General features: G+C 39.1%; 1 protein-coding gene across 1 annotated transcript in view; it reads right to left on the reverse strand.

Moving 5' to 3' along the window:
* Positions 1–16,466, reverse strand: part of FIG4 (FIG4 phosphoinositide 5-phosphatase) — a 118,720-nt gene that overhangs the window by 46,585 nt on the left and 55,669 nt on the right. Inside the window, exons 16-18 of the mRNA XM_032408089.1 lie at positions 9,386–9,524; positions 1,558–1,616; positions 30–177 (exon numbers count right to left, since the gene is read on the reverse strand). Of these exons, the coding sequence (XP_032263980.1) occupies positions 30–177; positions 1,558–1,616; positions 9,386–9,524 (346 nt within the window). The remainder of the gene's footprint in view (positions 1–29; positions 178–1,557; positions 1,617–9,385; positions 9,525–16,466) is intronic.

Genomic DNA, 16,466 nt, shown 5'->3' on the forward strand with positions numbered 1-16,466 from the left:
ACAACAGTCTCAGGGCACTCACAACGTACCGTGCTGAGCTTGTCATAGCCAAGCAAAAGGTATCATCAAAACTACTCAGTTCGTATGGTCGAAAGAACTCATTGTGGATGTCAATCTCTTCTTCATATTTGTGGAATTTCTTCACTATCAACTTCTTTAAGTTCGCAGCACAGATAACTAAGAGAGATAGGCCTGTTACTCGTAAAGTCTTTAGATGACATCTGGCAAACAAGGTTTAGCTCCTGCCTCTAGCACTCATATACTTGGGAAAGAGATGAGATATGTACACAGAATACACAGTGCAAAACCAAGTGTGACAAGCTCCAAGGAGGCAGGAGGGCCCCCAAAAGTCTGGGTGGGAGGAGGGAGCTGTTTTAGAAATCAAACTACTCAGCTCTGGGTGCCTGGGTGGCTCAGTTGTTAAGTGTCTGCCTTGGGCTCAGGTCACAATCCTGAAGTCCCTGGATCAAGTCCCACATCGGGCTCCCAGCTCAGCAGGGAGTCTGCTTCTCCCTCTGACCCTCACCCCACTTGTACTCTCTCTCTCTCTTTCTCTCTCTCAAATAAATAAATAAAACATCTTTAAAAAAAAAACTACTCAGCTCTTTAAATTCCTTTTTGTTCTTAAATCATGCAGCTATTTCACTAAATTTTCCTTTATATTTCAAATCTTATTTATGGCCAACATTAGACTGTTAAAAGTCCTTTCCTTTCTCTTAGAACAACAAACCTTTGCAGTATGAGTTATGATTTTTCCCAGAATTTCAAGGTTACAAATACTTTTTAAAAATTAATTAATAATTTATTAAGAACTAAAAATCATTTGTAATCTTAGTTTATGGCCTTTACTACCCAAAGTTGGAATACCTAACCATGACTAGATGGGAGTCCTTATGTGGAATGTTCCAGATTGGGAGTCGATCTTACTTAGTGCCCTTTCACAACTGGGAAAACTGGCTTGTTCAAGGTCAGGGGAATCAGTAACAGCACTACACTCTATTTAAAACCGAGCAATTATTTCAATTGGAAACATCATTCGAATGTATTGTACATTTGAGTTCATTCATTTAACATAAAAATTTTCCTGCCTTTCAGACAAATTAATGAAATGAAATTTAAACTTTAGTGACTAAAATGTACTTTTATATACACATCTGTATCTTTTTCCACTGCTTAGATACAGGAAAAGTTTTTATTTCTCCTTGTGAGTGAGTCTTCACTTCCTTCCCATTACCCCCAAATATCTAGAAATATAATCAGTACTAATTTAAAATGGTAAACTAATGTATTATATCCATTAGACATTTCAGGGACATACCTAATAACTATAAAACACAGTACAAGGTACTGGCCTACTTGGATAAAAGAGGTATAACACAATCGCTGCCCTTAAAAAGCTAAGATATTACAATCCCCTATTATAGCAGCAACATAAAACTGAGTAGTCATTCCTTTTTAATGAAATATTATATGCAAAGAATTTAATGCTTCAAGCTCATTTAGGAATAATTCCAAAATATATTGGTATAAAAACTAAAAGAGAAACAGTGTACCTACCTTCATCATACGGCAGTGGTAAATGTTTTATTACCTCTGGTGTCCACCAATAAGTATAGCTATAAAATTAAAAAAATAAATAAAAGGATAAGATGGACCAAATTTAAATGCTGGCTTTCTATAATTCACTGTGTTGAAGGGGTTTACAGTCTATTGTAAGATGCTGCCTCATACTTCAAAGTTAACTTTTTTATTTTTTTTAATTTTATTTTTTATTATGTTATGTTAATCACCATACATTACATCATTAGTTTTTGATGTAATGTTCCATGATTCATTGTTTGCATCTAACACCCAGTGCTCCATTCAATACGTGCCCTTTTTAATACCCATCACCGGGCTAACCCATCCCCCCACGCCCTCCCCCCTAAAACCCTCAGTTTGTTTCTCAGAGTTCATAGTCTCTCATGGTTCATCTCCCCCTCCGATTCCCCCCTTTCATTTTTCCCTTCCTACTATCTTCTTTTTTTTTTTTTAATATATAATATATTATTTGTTTCAGAGGTACAGGTCTGTGATTCAGCAGTTTTACACAATTCACAGCACTCACCATAGCACATACCCTCCCCAATGTCTATCACCTAGCCACCCATCCCTCCCACCCCCCACCACTCCAGCAACCCTCAGTTTGTTTCCTGAGATTAAGAATTCCTCATATCAGTGAGATCATATGATACATGTCTTTCTCTGATAGACTTATTTCGCTTAGCCTAATACCCTCTAGTTCCATCCACGTAGTTGCAAAAGGCAAGATTTCGGTTTTTGGATGGCTGCATAATATTCCATTGTACATATATACCACATCTTCTTTATCCATTCATCTGTTGATGGACATCTTGGCTCTTTCCATAGTTTGGCTATTGTGGACATTGCTGCTATAAACATTGGGGTGCAAGTACCCCTTCGGATCCCTACATTTGTGTCTTTGGGGTAAATACCCAGTAGTGCAATTGCTGGGTCGTAGGGCAGCTCTATTTTCAACTTTTTGAGGAAACTCCATACTGTTTTCCAAAGTGGCTGCACCAGCTTGCATTCCCACCAACAGTGTAGGAAGGTTCCCCTTTCTCCGCATCCTAGCCAACATCTGTCATTTCCTGACTTGTTAATTTTAGCCATTCTGACTGGTGTGAGGTTTTCAAAATCTCACTGAGGTTTTGATTTGGATTTCCCTGATGCTGAGTGATGTTGAGCACTTTTTCATGTGTCTGTTGGCCATTTGGATGTCTTCTTTGGAAAAATGTCTGTTCATGTCTTCTGTCCATTTCTTGATTGGATTATTTGTTCTTTGGGTGTTGAGTTTGATAAGTTCTTAATAGATTTTGGATACTAGCCCTTTATCTGATATGTCATTTGCAAATATCTTCTCCCATTCTGTCGGTTGTCTTTTGGTTTTGTTGACTGTTTCCTCTGTTGTGCAAAAGCTTTTTATCTTGATGAAGTCCCAATAGTTCATTTTTGCCCTTGCTACCCTTGCCTTTGGCGATGTTTCTGGGAAGAAGTTGCTGCGGCTGAGGTAGAAGAGGTTGCTACCTGTATTCTCCTTTTTTGTCTTTTTAAAACATGTTTGTGAAGTTTTTGGCATAGGAGGTCTTCAACATGTTCATTTCCTTCCCAACCCCCTTCTTGTTTCAACTATGTCACAGATCTACAAAAATGCCACGAACACACCTGAGAGTCAAGATGCTCTGATGTTACTGACTTTTAGCTAAAAAATATTTGGGTATACTAAGCCAGACCCTAGGAGCTGCTGTTTACGTCTCCCCAGAGAATGTGCCTGCATTACTCTGCAAGCCAATGAGCAGCAGGACCTTGACCCAAGTTCTACCACCAACACTCTCTTGCACGTGGTTATCTGAGAACTAGATTACTCCCCCCGCCCCACTGCTCTATGTATATGGGTCTGTGTGTACAGCTAATTACAACAGTTAAGCAAAATCATTAAGTGAATGGATAGTCCTAAAGAACAAGTTCCCTTAGAAAATAGTAGAGGCCCTGTTAATCTTTAACTGTAAATATTCACTCCTTGATTACAGAGGCCAGGCAGAGGAAAGTAGGAAATTTCAATCACCTGGATTTCTGCCAGAAGAGTCATCTGCTGTGAGCCAAGAATCTGAAACATTGGATTTAATACTAAATCAAATTCTGATAAATTGTATTTTTAGGGGGAAAATGCTATATCAAAGTTCATGAGCTCTAGGAAGGGGAATGATGTGAAATCAAAGTGTATTAAAAACATAGTTTTTCAGAAGGTTCAGAAGAGAAAAAAAGAGTCTATAACCAAAAATGCTAAAAAGATCATTTTAAATAAATGAAAGGCTTTCTAAAAATAAAATGCTGACATTACAATCTTGAATAATCCCAATTATGAAGAATAGGGGGTATTTAAATGAAATAGGCAACAGAGAGAACTCTCCTAGAGATGGCAAGCAGAATACATAACCAAGGATGATGGAAAAAAGGAACATGACGCCTAATGAACTGTAACGGGGGGAGGTGAGATGATAATAGGAAAGGCTCTTCAAGTTTTGCTTGAGACCGAAGTTATGCTTAGAGCAGTCCTTCTCGAAATTCAGTGCACACACGAACACCTGGGAGATCCTGTAAAATGACAGATTCTGATTCAGTAGGTGGGGCCTGAGATTCTGCATTGATGAGAAGCTCCTGGGTGAGGCCAGAGGGGCCGGTCCTCACGCTGCTTTCTGAATAGCAACGTTTATAGCATGAAAAGAACAGAAAAGGGTTGTGCCTGCTGCTTGTGGCTAATTCATTCGGTCTTTCAACATTTATTGAGCACCTACTGTGTGTCTGACACATAGAACAGTGTTAGAAATGCCATGTTGAAAATAATGACAGAGAAAGGAGAGCTACTTAATTCCAGCATTCTTTCTATCTTCAACAGTCATGAGAAGCTTCATGCTGGAAAGATAAAAACAAGAGAAGAGAAAAGCATGTACAGCCCAAGAGATGAAAGGGAACAGCAGAGCATCTCTAAAAGAATTCAAGTGTCCTGGTATCACTGGGATCAATCATCTTTCCAAGAATGAAGAATGGAACTTACACTAAAAATGGGCAAATGCAGTCTTGACGCTCAAAAGTGAGAGGGTAATAGATTCCAAAAACTACATATCAATGAGTATGATGTCAATTCTGGCAAGATAACAGAATCAAGTATTACATAGAGATGTGTTGTGAGTAACCTAAAAAGATGACCAGTGACTTCCATGAATCCACATCCAAAATACACCAGTCTAATCTCATTTGCTTTTATCATAGGAGAACCAGACTATCAGATCAGAAGAATGAAAAAGCATGGACTAATTATGTAAGGTGTGTGTGTGTGTGCATGCACATGCATATGCACACAGGTGTAAATTCTATTTTGTAATCACTTAATTTTGGCAGAGGAAGAAAATAAAGAAGGTATCAGCTTGTACATAAGGAATTTCCTAAAGAATGTTGCTCACCATTAGCTTACCTAAGATAAAGAAGTAAACATGATAAAGAATGTGTTTAAGCTCAGAATGTACCATGTGGAGAAAAAGAATTAAGAGAGAATCTGTTAGTGACTTGAAACAGGCCATAGATTTTTTTTCTGAATGTTTCTAAACTTTATTTCCCTAAGCAAGATAAAGCAACGTAACAATGCTTTTTAAAAAGTCCAACACCACTGGGTGGGTCTCAGAAGCACAGAAGCCCCTGAGAAATCCCCACCCCAGGGAAGATGAACTGAGATGGATAGAAGATGAGAGCATCTGAGAGGACTCAGCCCACCCCTGCGTACGTTTACTCAGAGAAAGAGCACCGGAAGCAGGACAGAAACCTGCTTTGGGACCAGGGATCAGAGGACTGAGACTGCAAGTTGGTGTCACTTCTTCCTTTGTATACAATACCTAATAAGTCAGCTGCTCTTCTCTTCTTTGGTCCCTAGTATGAAGAGTGCTCAATTCCACTGGCTCACTCACATAGGAAGATTAGGGAGGCTTAAAAAAAAGACTCTTTCATTCCCCTAACAAACATGGGAGCCCTCTGAAATAACACATGGACTTTAGCAAAGTAATTAATATTTGTGAACAAGATAGAGAAATGGGGGCAGGAGGACAGTATAGTTAAATGATGACAGTAGAGTAAGTTACATCCATTTAAATAATTCCAAACCAAAAATTATGAAACAATGTTAAAGTAGAAGGAGTTGTCTGGTTGTGTCCCAGAGGGCTCTGCCATCTACCTTATTCTATTCAACATTTTTCATCAAGGATTTGTATTAGAATCAAGATGACTGAAGAAGCTACAAATCTACAGGTAATAGTTAATAACAAGGATATACATTTAAACCCTCTCTTTTGGAAGCAGGCAAAGCATATATGAACATGACCAAGAATGCTTGAATGAACATACAAGAATGGTATAGATAAGGCATGGTAGCAGGCCATGTTAAAAACACTTGAGAGTTCTAATGGACAGGAAGCTCAGAGAGTCAACATTATGATGGCATTGCTAAAAATAGCTTGTGCAATCTTATAGTTAATGATAAACACAGAGTAACCAGGCCAAGAGGAGTAATGGCTCTAATGGTTCCATAACACTTGGCACCAATCAGATCAAACTGTGACCATTACTGAACCCAAGTCTGGGTACCACCGTTTAAAAAGAACATTGACATGGACTGGAATCCATACGAGAGCATTCTGAATCCCAAAGAGACTTGAGATCACAGTCTGTGAGGAACAGCTGAAGAGAGTGGGGCCATTTAACCTGAAGAAGAGATTTTGGAGAAGGTGTGAACTTGTCTTCAAATAATTAGAAGACTATAAAGTGGATAGGGAAATTGTGTTCTTAAGGTCTCAGCGGGTCAAACTGGGATTAGCAGCAGAGCTCAGGGTGATGTGGGGAAGAACTGTGTAAGTGGACTGTCTGAGAAGAACTGCCTCAGCCAGACACGGCCCAGAGGACAAACCAGGACTAGTCATGCACAGGCCGGACGACCTCTCCCGGGAGACACAGAGGGAACTCACACATCAGACAGTGAATAGAGCCAGGAAGCCGCCCAACTCTGAGTCAATGAAGTAATTAGTGCTTAATATCTAAAAACATCTTGGTGACATGATAAACACTGAATCAATAAATAGCATCTTAGATGATGTATGACATATTAACCTAATTCAGAACAAAGCTTCATCTAGCGGTTCTAGGCAGATCAATAAATGTGGGATTTTGAGTAATAGAAGTAGTTAACTCAAGAGGACCTGGTTTGGATGAACTCTAGTCAGAGCTAGAATTATTCCCCCTTCCCTATCGTTCAATAAAAATATACCAGAATAAATCACTGGTAAACATAATATAAAATACAGGATGGTCACCCAGTTTGGAAACACAAGCTAATACATATAAAGTGTTTATTGCTATTATATTATAATAAATGATAAAATAATATTATCTAAGTTTCCAGATTTTATGGTCATCCCGTATGATTTTTTAATAAATGTTACAACTAGGGAATATATTCTCCTTAGAGAATAATCACAGTACTGACATCTGTTGGATTTGCGATGTGCTAATCATTTATATTATCCCATCTGATGCTCAGAAAATGTACAAGTTAGATGGTATTATTATGTCTATTTTACTGATAATGGCCACTGAGACTGAGACCAGTTATGTAACTTGCCCACAGTCACACAGCCCGGCAGCTTCAGGACTGTGTTGATTCTGTGTCAGACCCAGTACTAAGTAGTTCCCACACATTTTCTCACTTAATCCTCAAAATGACCCATGAGGTGTGCATAGTCCTCTCCATTTTACAGATGAGGAAAAGGATTTCCAGAGTTTAATAGGTCAGAGGTCAGACATTGGCAGAAATTCTAACTCCGCCCCACCCAACCCTGAAGTCCACGCTCTCACCCAGTTAACTGCCTCTGGCTAAACTATTCATTTTATCTGAAAATTATAATATTAACTGTCACCAAAATAACCAGGATAGGTGGGTGACACCCAAAAGTCCAAAATAAAAACACTGAAATTTATCTTACAGTATTTGTAAGTACTGTTTATGAGCAGTATCTACTGTTGATAGCATAAACTGATTTTTGGAATTGTGATATTCTGGAGAAAAAAAAAACCCCACAAAAACAGGAGACCAAACCTACTGAGACAGCCATATTATCTACTTTGATAAAACTTTATTTTCAGTGGCAGGCTTGTAGCTGATTCTTGCTGAATCATCTAATGAGCTGAATTATCTCAGTCAAGACACATTCTCTCTGCAACCTCAGTTTCCTTTTTTTTTTTTCTAGAAAATGGGGCTATAACAGCAGCTTCTTTTGATGTCACAAATAAGCTCCAACACTGCCTGCCTTAGTTATCAGTTATGTAACTCAAGGTACGCAAGTGGTTTAATGTACACTTGTAATACATGAGCTAATTTCTGCAGTAAAAAATTGAGTTTTGGTTCTTCCCAACCTTTGTGTTAATAGCTTTAATACTGGAAGGTAATATAAAATTTCGGAAAATCACCCACATTTACGCATAGTCAATTGCATCACCAGAGCTAAATATGGGTTATTTACACTCATCTCTCACCCAATAAACATAATTAGTTCCACTTTTTTTATCAGCAAAAATTCAGAGGCAATCATTTAATGTGAAAACCAGCAGTGCTTCATTAACAGGGAAAATAAACTCAAATAGTAAGTTGGTTATTCCAACAATAGGCACTTACAAGAACAAATCTGAGAAACAGAAACTCTGACCCATCCCTATATATTCTAAGCACTCCTGAAGTAACACAGAATTTGGTAACAGCTGTAACATCAGCACTTGCTAATTGTCCAGTTGCCTATGGCCTGTCCACACAATTAAGCCCAGACTGGCAGTGACCCCCCTAATATTTGGGAAGCACCGCTGCACAAAATAAGGGCCATATTAAATTGATGCTGTGAGAAAAAGCATTATGAGAGAACTTGACATTGTAGGCTTCTGAGCGGAATGCACCAGTCTCCAGCCTCCTGTGTGTGAAAATTCTGCTCATGTGGCAAAATTCACTATGTTAGTACGTGATGCCTCAGTTAAAAACACTCAAGAGTCTTCTCACTAAACCCTCACTGAACCCTCACAATGACTCTGTGAAGTGTGTCCCATCATTCACATTTGCAGGTAAGAAAAATGAGGTGGGGAGAGGTTAAATAATCCAAGGTCACACAAATAGTAAGTTGGTTAACTGAGAGAGTCAAACTGACCCAGAGACCACACTACAGGTAAGTACTTTATTTCTTTTGAGAATATTAACATCAATTCAACTGTCATGAAAAGAACCTGAAACAGCTATTGACTCTAGAAAGGCCTGAGTAAAAGGAGATGTGGAAGTGGTGTCTGCCACCAGAGTCCCTGCTTTAGTTCCCTGTCTTCACCAATGTCACCAAGAGCTGGTTGTGCTTCCAGAAAGAAAGAACGTTAGAATTCCAAAGTGATGCTGCTTGGACCCCTCACTTGAAATACTAAAGACTGGATCCTTAAATATGAGGGTTCTTTCAAGTTCCACATTTGTAGGAAGCACTCAGAAATAATGTTGATGGTTTGTCTTAGTGGAGCTACAACTTATGTTCAGTGATGGAAGTTCTGGAACTTCCTATCTTACGAAAAATGCAAGCTACCAATTATTAATGACAATTTCCCAGACCTAGTTATCAGGACACCAACAATACGGAATTCCTCACAGCAAACATGTAGTAAGACTGACTACTTAGCCTATGCGATTATTGCTCAAAAATGAAAGCCTCTCATACTCAAAGTAACATCAAATCTGAGTTTACATAGTAGACTAGAAGAAAAATACCTTCTTCTTGTTGGTAAAAGTCTCATGGTATTTTTATGATGCAAATAAAAATCTGTTGGGAGTTCCCAGAGATGAGGTTTCCCTTCAGTGGGATGAAAAACTCCCAGGAAGAGATTAATGGAATCTTGTCTATCAGCATCTAAAAAGCAAAAATAGACATTTTAGGAAATCACTACTGAGGTATACAACTCAGGGAAATGTTTTCTCAGGAGGAGAAGAGTACAACTGTGATTTCATAAAACATACCCTTGAAAATAATAGTATTTATACTTCAGAAGTCATACACATACACAAAATCTAAAATAGTCACTAAGATTTTGAGCAGAATTAAAATCTTGCTTCCAAATGTTTCCTTTTTGCTCCATTCCTTTCATAATCTAGAGGACAGTGAACACACCGTCTTGAATTTTGAGACTCTTAGCCATAATACCATAGTGATTTTATTTTTAGGATAACGGCACATTTTCACCATTCTTTAGTCTACCAGAAACAAATACATCTTCACTTTGTTACAATGACAAGCAGAGACTGTCAGAAACAAATACACAAAACGATCCAACGCTATCCGTATTCTGTTGCACAACCTTGGACAAGTTGGTCTGCATAGTTTCCGCTTCTAATCCTTGAAGAGATATTCTCCATTTCTTTATTTTCTTTTTAAAAAGATGTTATTATTTGAGAGAGAGATTATTCTCCATTTCTCTAGCAGAAACAATGTTTACAACATTTTCTGTCCCCTCAGCTGTGGGCCTGGCCCATTCCCTTCTGTGTCTGATAATGAAGGCAGAGTGGGCACATGGATAACAGCCTCATTCTAACTATTCAACCACTCCAAAATTACTAACCACATATGCACATATATTGTATTTCCTTCCTTTTCTAATTATATTTTGGTAAAAATGATGATAAGCACTAAAGGGTTTCATGAAGCACCCTTCCCCTTCTGCACTGCCCCCCCCCCGCCCCAGCATCCTTCATTGTTTCCCCTCATTTCCTGCCTTCCATTCTTGTCTCAGAGCCCTGTGTATTCAAGTTTGGGGCAGACATCCACAATTAAATAATACCCTCTTCCTGAAAATGAGCATAGAACTAAAAAGACAGCACAGTAGAAATGACTGCTTCCAAAACAAGATAACATTACCATAAAATCAATCTTCTTCCAACAGCTATAGTGAACACAGATATCTCTAAAATTAGCAACATTGTTCTCATTGGACTATTTGGTCATCTCAGCAAAAGCAATAAATGAAATATGGCACATCAAACATGTATTAGTGTTATTACTTTTTGACAGGAAGTGTTCCATTAAAGCAGCATTTACCTTTCAGGCCAAAAGTAATATATAAAAGGGATGTGTTTATATGCTGAGCAAATTTGGGACCTTTTTGCCGCTTTTGAGAGAAAACAAGTATTAAATGATGCAGACATTACCACCCCAATTTGCACCCTCTTTACACAACACAGAAGTAAACATACTGCTTTTTCCCTAAGATTTTATTTATTTATTTATTTATTTAGAGCAGGGGGAGGGGCAGGGGGAGAGGGAGAGAGAGAATCTCAAGCCAACTCCACACCGAGCATGGAGCCCAATGCAGGGCTCGATCTCAGGACTCTGAGATCATGACCTGAGCTGAAAGCAAGAGTCAGATGATTAACCGACCAGGTGCCCCCATACTGCTTTTATAGTAATTACATTCTGTATGCTTCCTGAATAGCCTTAATGGCACTTAATAATTCATACTATGCAGGACCTACCTCAAGATATCCTAATACTATCTAGAGAAGCTTTCCATTTTCAGCCATGTTTTCAAGGAGCCTTTCATCCTTTAAACCTCATAGTTGCTTCCCTTAACTTTTAAAAAGTATGATAAAATGTGAGATGTGAAAAACCTAACCAAATAAAGGATATTCCTTCAAAGGATCATAATGAAGACTTGCTGAATGTGCTGCTTCTATAAATATATACCTATGATGCATATGGTCCCTAACTAAGGACTCTAAGGCCAGTTTAATGAGCCTGAGGATCTTTTCCTGGCTACTCTTGACTGTAAATAAGACAACCACCCTCAGGAAGACAGTAGAACTTTGGATATGGACAAGAGCTTAACATAGGTGGGTTCTCTGTAGTTGTGGATAATAAGAGGGCAATGATTACCTATTTTTGTACTCAATCATGCTTTAAAGGAAAAAAGAGTAATGTAGCATTCACACTCCACTCAAATAGCTAAACACTAACCAGTTTTATTATGTATGTATTAAATAGATCAGGTTTGAATATAACAATTCTTATTATATTTAATTAGCAAAAAAAATACTTTAGAACTAGAATATTTATTATTCTAATATTAAATTAAGTTTGTGATGAAGTGGCCTCTGAAATCAATAATGGAAAAGAACACTATTCAATAAATAGTACTGTTTAATTACTGCAGGGGAGAGGACAATAAAGTTAGATCCCTACTTCATACTATATAATGAAATAAATACCAATTAAATGTGAGAAAGACAAAGATCAACACTCTAATAGAAAAAGAGAAACATGCAATTTTTGAAAGTCAGAAAGACAACAAACCTACCAAAATTCAACTTCACTAGTTATCAAACAAATGCAAATTAAAACAGAATACCATTTTTTACCTATTTAAGCTGGCAAATACTTATCAAAATGGGCACTTCCATACTCTGCTGAGGCAACATTAACTGCTATACAGTATCCTTTCTCTAAGGCAATTTGGCAACACAGGTGTTCCCTGCTTTCTGAAAGTCTGCATTATGCCACTGTGCTTGGGAAAGACCTACATTAGTACCTGCTCACATTAATGGAAAGAAATCTGAAGAGGATTTTAACTTTTATGAAAATAGCTGTTACTATACTAATGCAGGTCCTTCCTAAAAGCAAAGTGGTGTAACTCAAACTTCTGGAAAGTGGGGGGATACTCCTCGCTTTATGCCATTTTCAGCTTACCAAAGTTTTCGTGGGGTATATACACACACATACACATATATGTGAGTGTGTGTAAATACATATGTACTTATGTATAGATAGATATAGATATTTTCAGGGCTTTAAATATATATTTTATTATATATATATTGGTTTGAGATATATATTTTATTATATATATATTTAAAGCCCTGAAAATATCTATACTATCTGACCTAATAAATATGCTTCTGGAATTTCCATAAGATAACATCAAAGATATGCAAAAAAAAAGTATGTTTAAAGATGTTTAAAAGGAACCTAAATGCAAAATAATAACTAAATAACTAAATTACGATGTTTCTAAAGGATAGACTGCCATAAGGCTACTAAAAATCATGTTGTAGAAGAATATTTAAGGTCATAAAGATTACTCACGTTATCTAAAAGGGCAAAAGCAGAACATAAATATTATGTGTAGGGAAGGCTCATGTTCTAAATATGAACAAATGGCTGTCTCTGGAAGGTGAAGATTATCTGACTTCCTTGTGAGTTATTCTGTACTTTCTATAATTAACACATATTACTTTCATCACTGAAAAGAAGAACTACCCTTCATTCACTCACCCAAGAACCTACTATGTTCTGCACTAGGGACACAGTAATAGACAAGACTGACTCTGGCTCTGGGTGGCGGCAAACAAACATATATACAAATGAATAATGGACAAGGTACATTCAGGGGATGTAAGTTCTATGAAGACAATGACACAGAGTGACAGGAGAGCGAAGGGAGAGGACAAGGCCCCTTGAGTTGGGTAGTCAGGGCAGGGGTAGAGGCTGCAGGGTCTGAGGAAGTAACATCTGAAGTGTACAAATGAGAAAGAGGTGGTTACACAAAGCTCTGGGGGCTGTACCCACGCAGAAGGACAAACACACACAAAGGCCTGAAGGAGGAACAGACTGGGCAGCTCCAGGAGCAGAAGGAAGGCCAGGGAGGCTGGCGGGCAGGGGACAGCCATATTAGAGACAGATGGGGCCAGGCCACACAAGGCCTTGTAGGTCACCGCAAAGAGCCGTATTTTAAGTGTGATGGAAAGCCCTGGAAGGGCTTTTAAAGAGGCATGTGATGCTATCTGACTTCAGTTTTAAAAAGACCCCTCTGGCTGCTGTGAAAAACAGGAGCCCACGTGTGGAGGCAGAGAGCTGAAGCAGGAGCGACCACGGTTGTTCAGATAAGAGCTGACGGTTTCTTGTACCAGCACGGCAGCAGCCAAGATGAAAAACAGCAGAAGCATTTAGGGTATATTTTGGAGGCTGAGACAATGAGATTTGCTGAGAGATGGGACTGGGACAGCGAGGATAAGTAAGGAAAATAAAGGAATCAGGGACGATTCCAAGGTTTCTGAACTGAGCAACGGGTGCTGAGGTGGAAAAGGCAAGTGGAGAAATAGGTTTGAGTCAGAGTAAGGAGTTTCTGTCTCAGAACTGATTGGTTTGAGATTCTTGTTAGATATCTGTAGTAAGAAATTTGGGCCCCAAGGGACACCTGGGTGGCTCAGTCGGTTAAGGTCTGCCTTTAGCTCAGGTCACGATCCCAGAGTCCTGGGATCGAGTTCCGCATTAGGCTCCCTGCTCAGCGAGGAGTCTGCTTGTTCCTCTGCCTGCTGCTTCCCCTGTTTGTGCTCTCTCTCTCTCTCTCTGACAAATAAAGAAATAAAATGTTTAAAAAAAAAGAAAAGAAATTTGGGCCCCAAGACCTTTCCTCCCTAGTGTCATCCCCATAAATAGTTTATATCACATGGCAAAAGGGACTTCAGATGTACGTGAGGTTACTAATCACTGACTTCAAGATAGGGCAATTCTCCTGTCTTACATGGGTGGGCCCACTGTAATCATAATCACATGGATCCTGCAAAGGCAGAAGAGGAAAGTAGAAAGGAAGGCAGAGAGATTAGCCGCACAAGAAGGATTCAATGTACCACTGCTAGCTCTGAAGCCGGAGTGGGCCAGAAGGCAAGGAAGGCAAGCAGCCGTTGGGAACTGAGAATGACCCCCAGGCAACAGCCATCAAGGCCATAGGGACTTCAGTCCTTTAACTGCATGGGATTCTGCCCTTGACCTGAATGAGCCTGGACGCCTCCAGGTAAGAGCCCAGTTGTCTGACACCGACTTAATTTTGGCCTCTTTTTGACTTCCCTTGACTTCACTGCCTTCATTTTTACCAGCCTTGTGAGACCCTGAGCAGAGAACACAGCTGAGTAATGCTGTGCCCAGACTTCTAACCCACAGAAACTGTGACATAATAAATGGGTGCTATTTTAAGGCACCAATTTTGTGGTAATTTATTATAAAACCTATAGAAAACTAACACAATATTCAGGAAGAGATGCTAGCTAGGTGGGCTTTTGGAAAAAATGAGTCTGGAGTTCAGTAGAGAAGTCAAGGTTAGAGACACAAAGGTGAGTGTTAAATGCACAGTATCTACAAGCTGGATGAGATGCCCCTGAGGTAAAAGTGTAGAGAGAAAAGAGAAGAGGGTTTAGAAATGGGGCAGGAGATGTCACTAGGGAGACTGAGAGATCACAGAGGTAAGTTTTAAGAAACAGGGAGTGGTCACCCGTGATAAAAGCTGCTGAAAGGCTGAGCAGGATGAAGACAGAGAAGTGACCCTGGATTTGGCTAAATATGGAGATGGCTGGTGATTTTAACAAGCACAGGTTCAGTGGTGGAGAGATGCCCGGTGAAGCAGGTGGAGAGAACAGGATAGGAGAGGAAACAGGCACGCAGATCACTCAAGAGGTTTTGCTTAGGAACGTAAGGAAAAAGGACTGTAGCTGGAGGGGGACGTGGGACTGGGGAAAGATCTGATGGAAAATACTAAGGAAGGGTCTGATGGAAAATACTAAGGAGCGCTTTCATGCTAATGGAAATGAGGCAGTAGAGAAAGGGAAATTGATGATGTACAGCAATGAGAGTCTACTTACAGGAAAGCATGAAGGGATGGGATTCAAAGCATGGCAGAGGGCTTGGCCTAAGATGGGACGGGGCTGCTCCAACCACTGTAACACAATACAGAAACTAGGTGCAGATAAGGACAGGCTCTGTTTTGAGAGGGACGATGAAGAGGGAGTTCACCTCAATGACACATTCTCAGTGAAGTATAAGCAAGCTCCCCGGTTGAGATTGGGATGCTGTAGATTTTAGGAGAAGACATGAAATGGTATGAAATGGTCCTTTGGAAAGTGGTCATTTCCAAATGGTCATTCCTCTCAAATGAATATACTAGAGAAACGTAGTAGAACTGTTTTGAGTGTCCTTTGGAGAACTGCAGTCAGTTTAAAACGGAGTGTAATTAGTTACAACTTTTTCTCTTGCATGTTTACCTGCCTTGGTTGCAGCACAGGTGAATAGTTATTAATGTTATTTAAAATGTTATTAAAACAAAACATTTTGCCAAGTGTCTTCTTCCACTAGAGCCAAACACAGCTTGTCCACTCTAAACCTGCTGTTAGAAGGATGACCTTAGAAGGCTGTCTCACTAGTCTTGATAAACTAAAATGTTCTCCTCCCTTGCACGCCCCTGTTCCAGTGGTGAGCAGAAAGGGAGAAAAACTGTTCCACTACCTTACAGCATGATCATTAAGCTGAGTGTTTCATGTTTCCCATGTGTGGTGAGCTTTACAGTCTTTACTTTGTGAACTTCTCTTTTTTAAAATATCTGAGAAGGATATGATTCCCCTCCATGTGTACACACACACACACACACACTCACCACAATTTTAAATTGCACGTGTGTGTATGTATGTGTGCATGTATGCATGTACACAGCAGATCTATTATTAACTGTTGAAGATATCCTGTATCTTTTTTTCTTTCTTGTAACAGGATTTAAATTCAACAAGCTTCAGCAAGAAAATTCAGCTTATCAAAACGTAAATGTAAAAAAAAAAGGTTAGAAGGAGCTTAACAAGGTCTTTCAGACAGTTATAATTAGAAAACTCTTCCTAACATCTGAAGGGAGTACCTAGGTATCTCTTGTTGGCATCCTCCAACTGCCGATGTAACCAGCTATATTAGAAACCAAAGGTACTTCTTAAAGACAAACCTCAAAGCATGCTAATACGTGAAGCCTCAAGAACAGTTTTTTAAATGAGC

This window comes from Phoca vitulina, unplaced genomic scaffold (genome assembly GCF_004348235.1).
Source record: "Phoca vitulina isolate PV1807 unplaced genomic scaffold, GSC_HSeal_1.0 scaffold9, whole genome shotgun sequence".
NCBI lineage: Eukaryota > Metazoa > Chordata > Mammalia > Carnivora > Phocidae > Phoca > Phoca vitulina.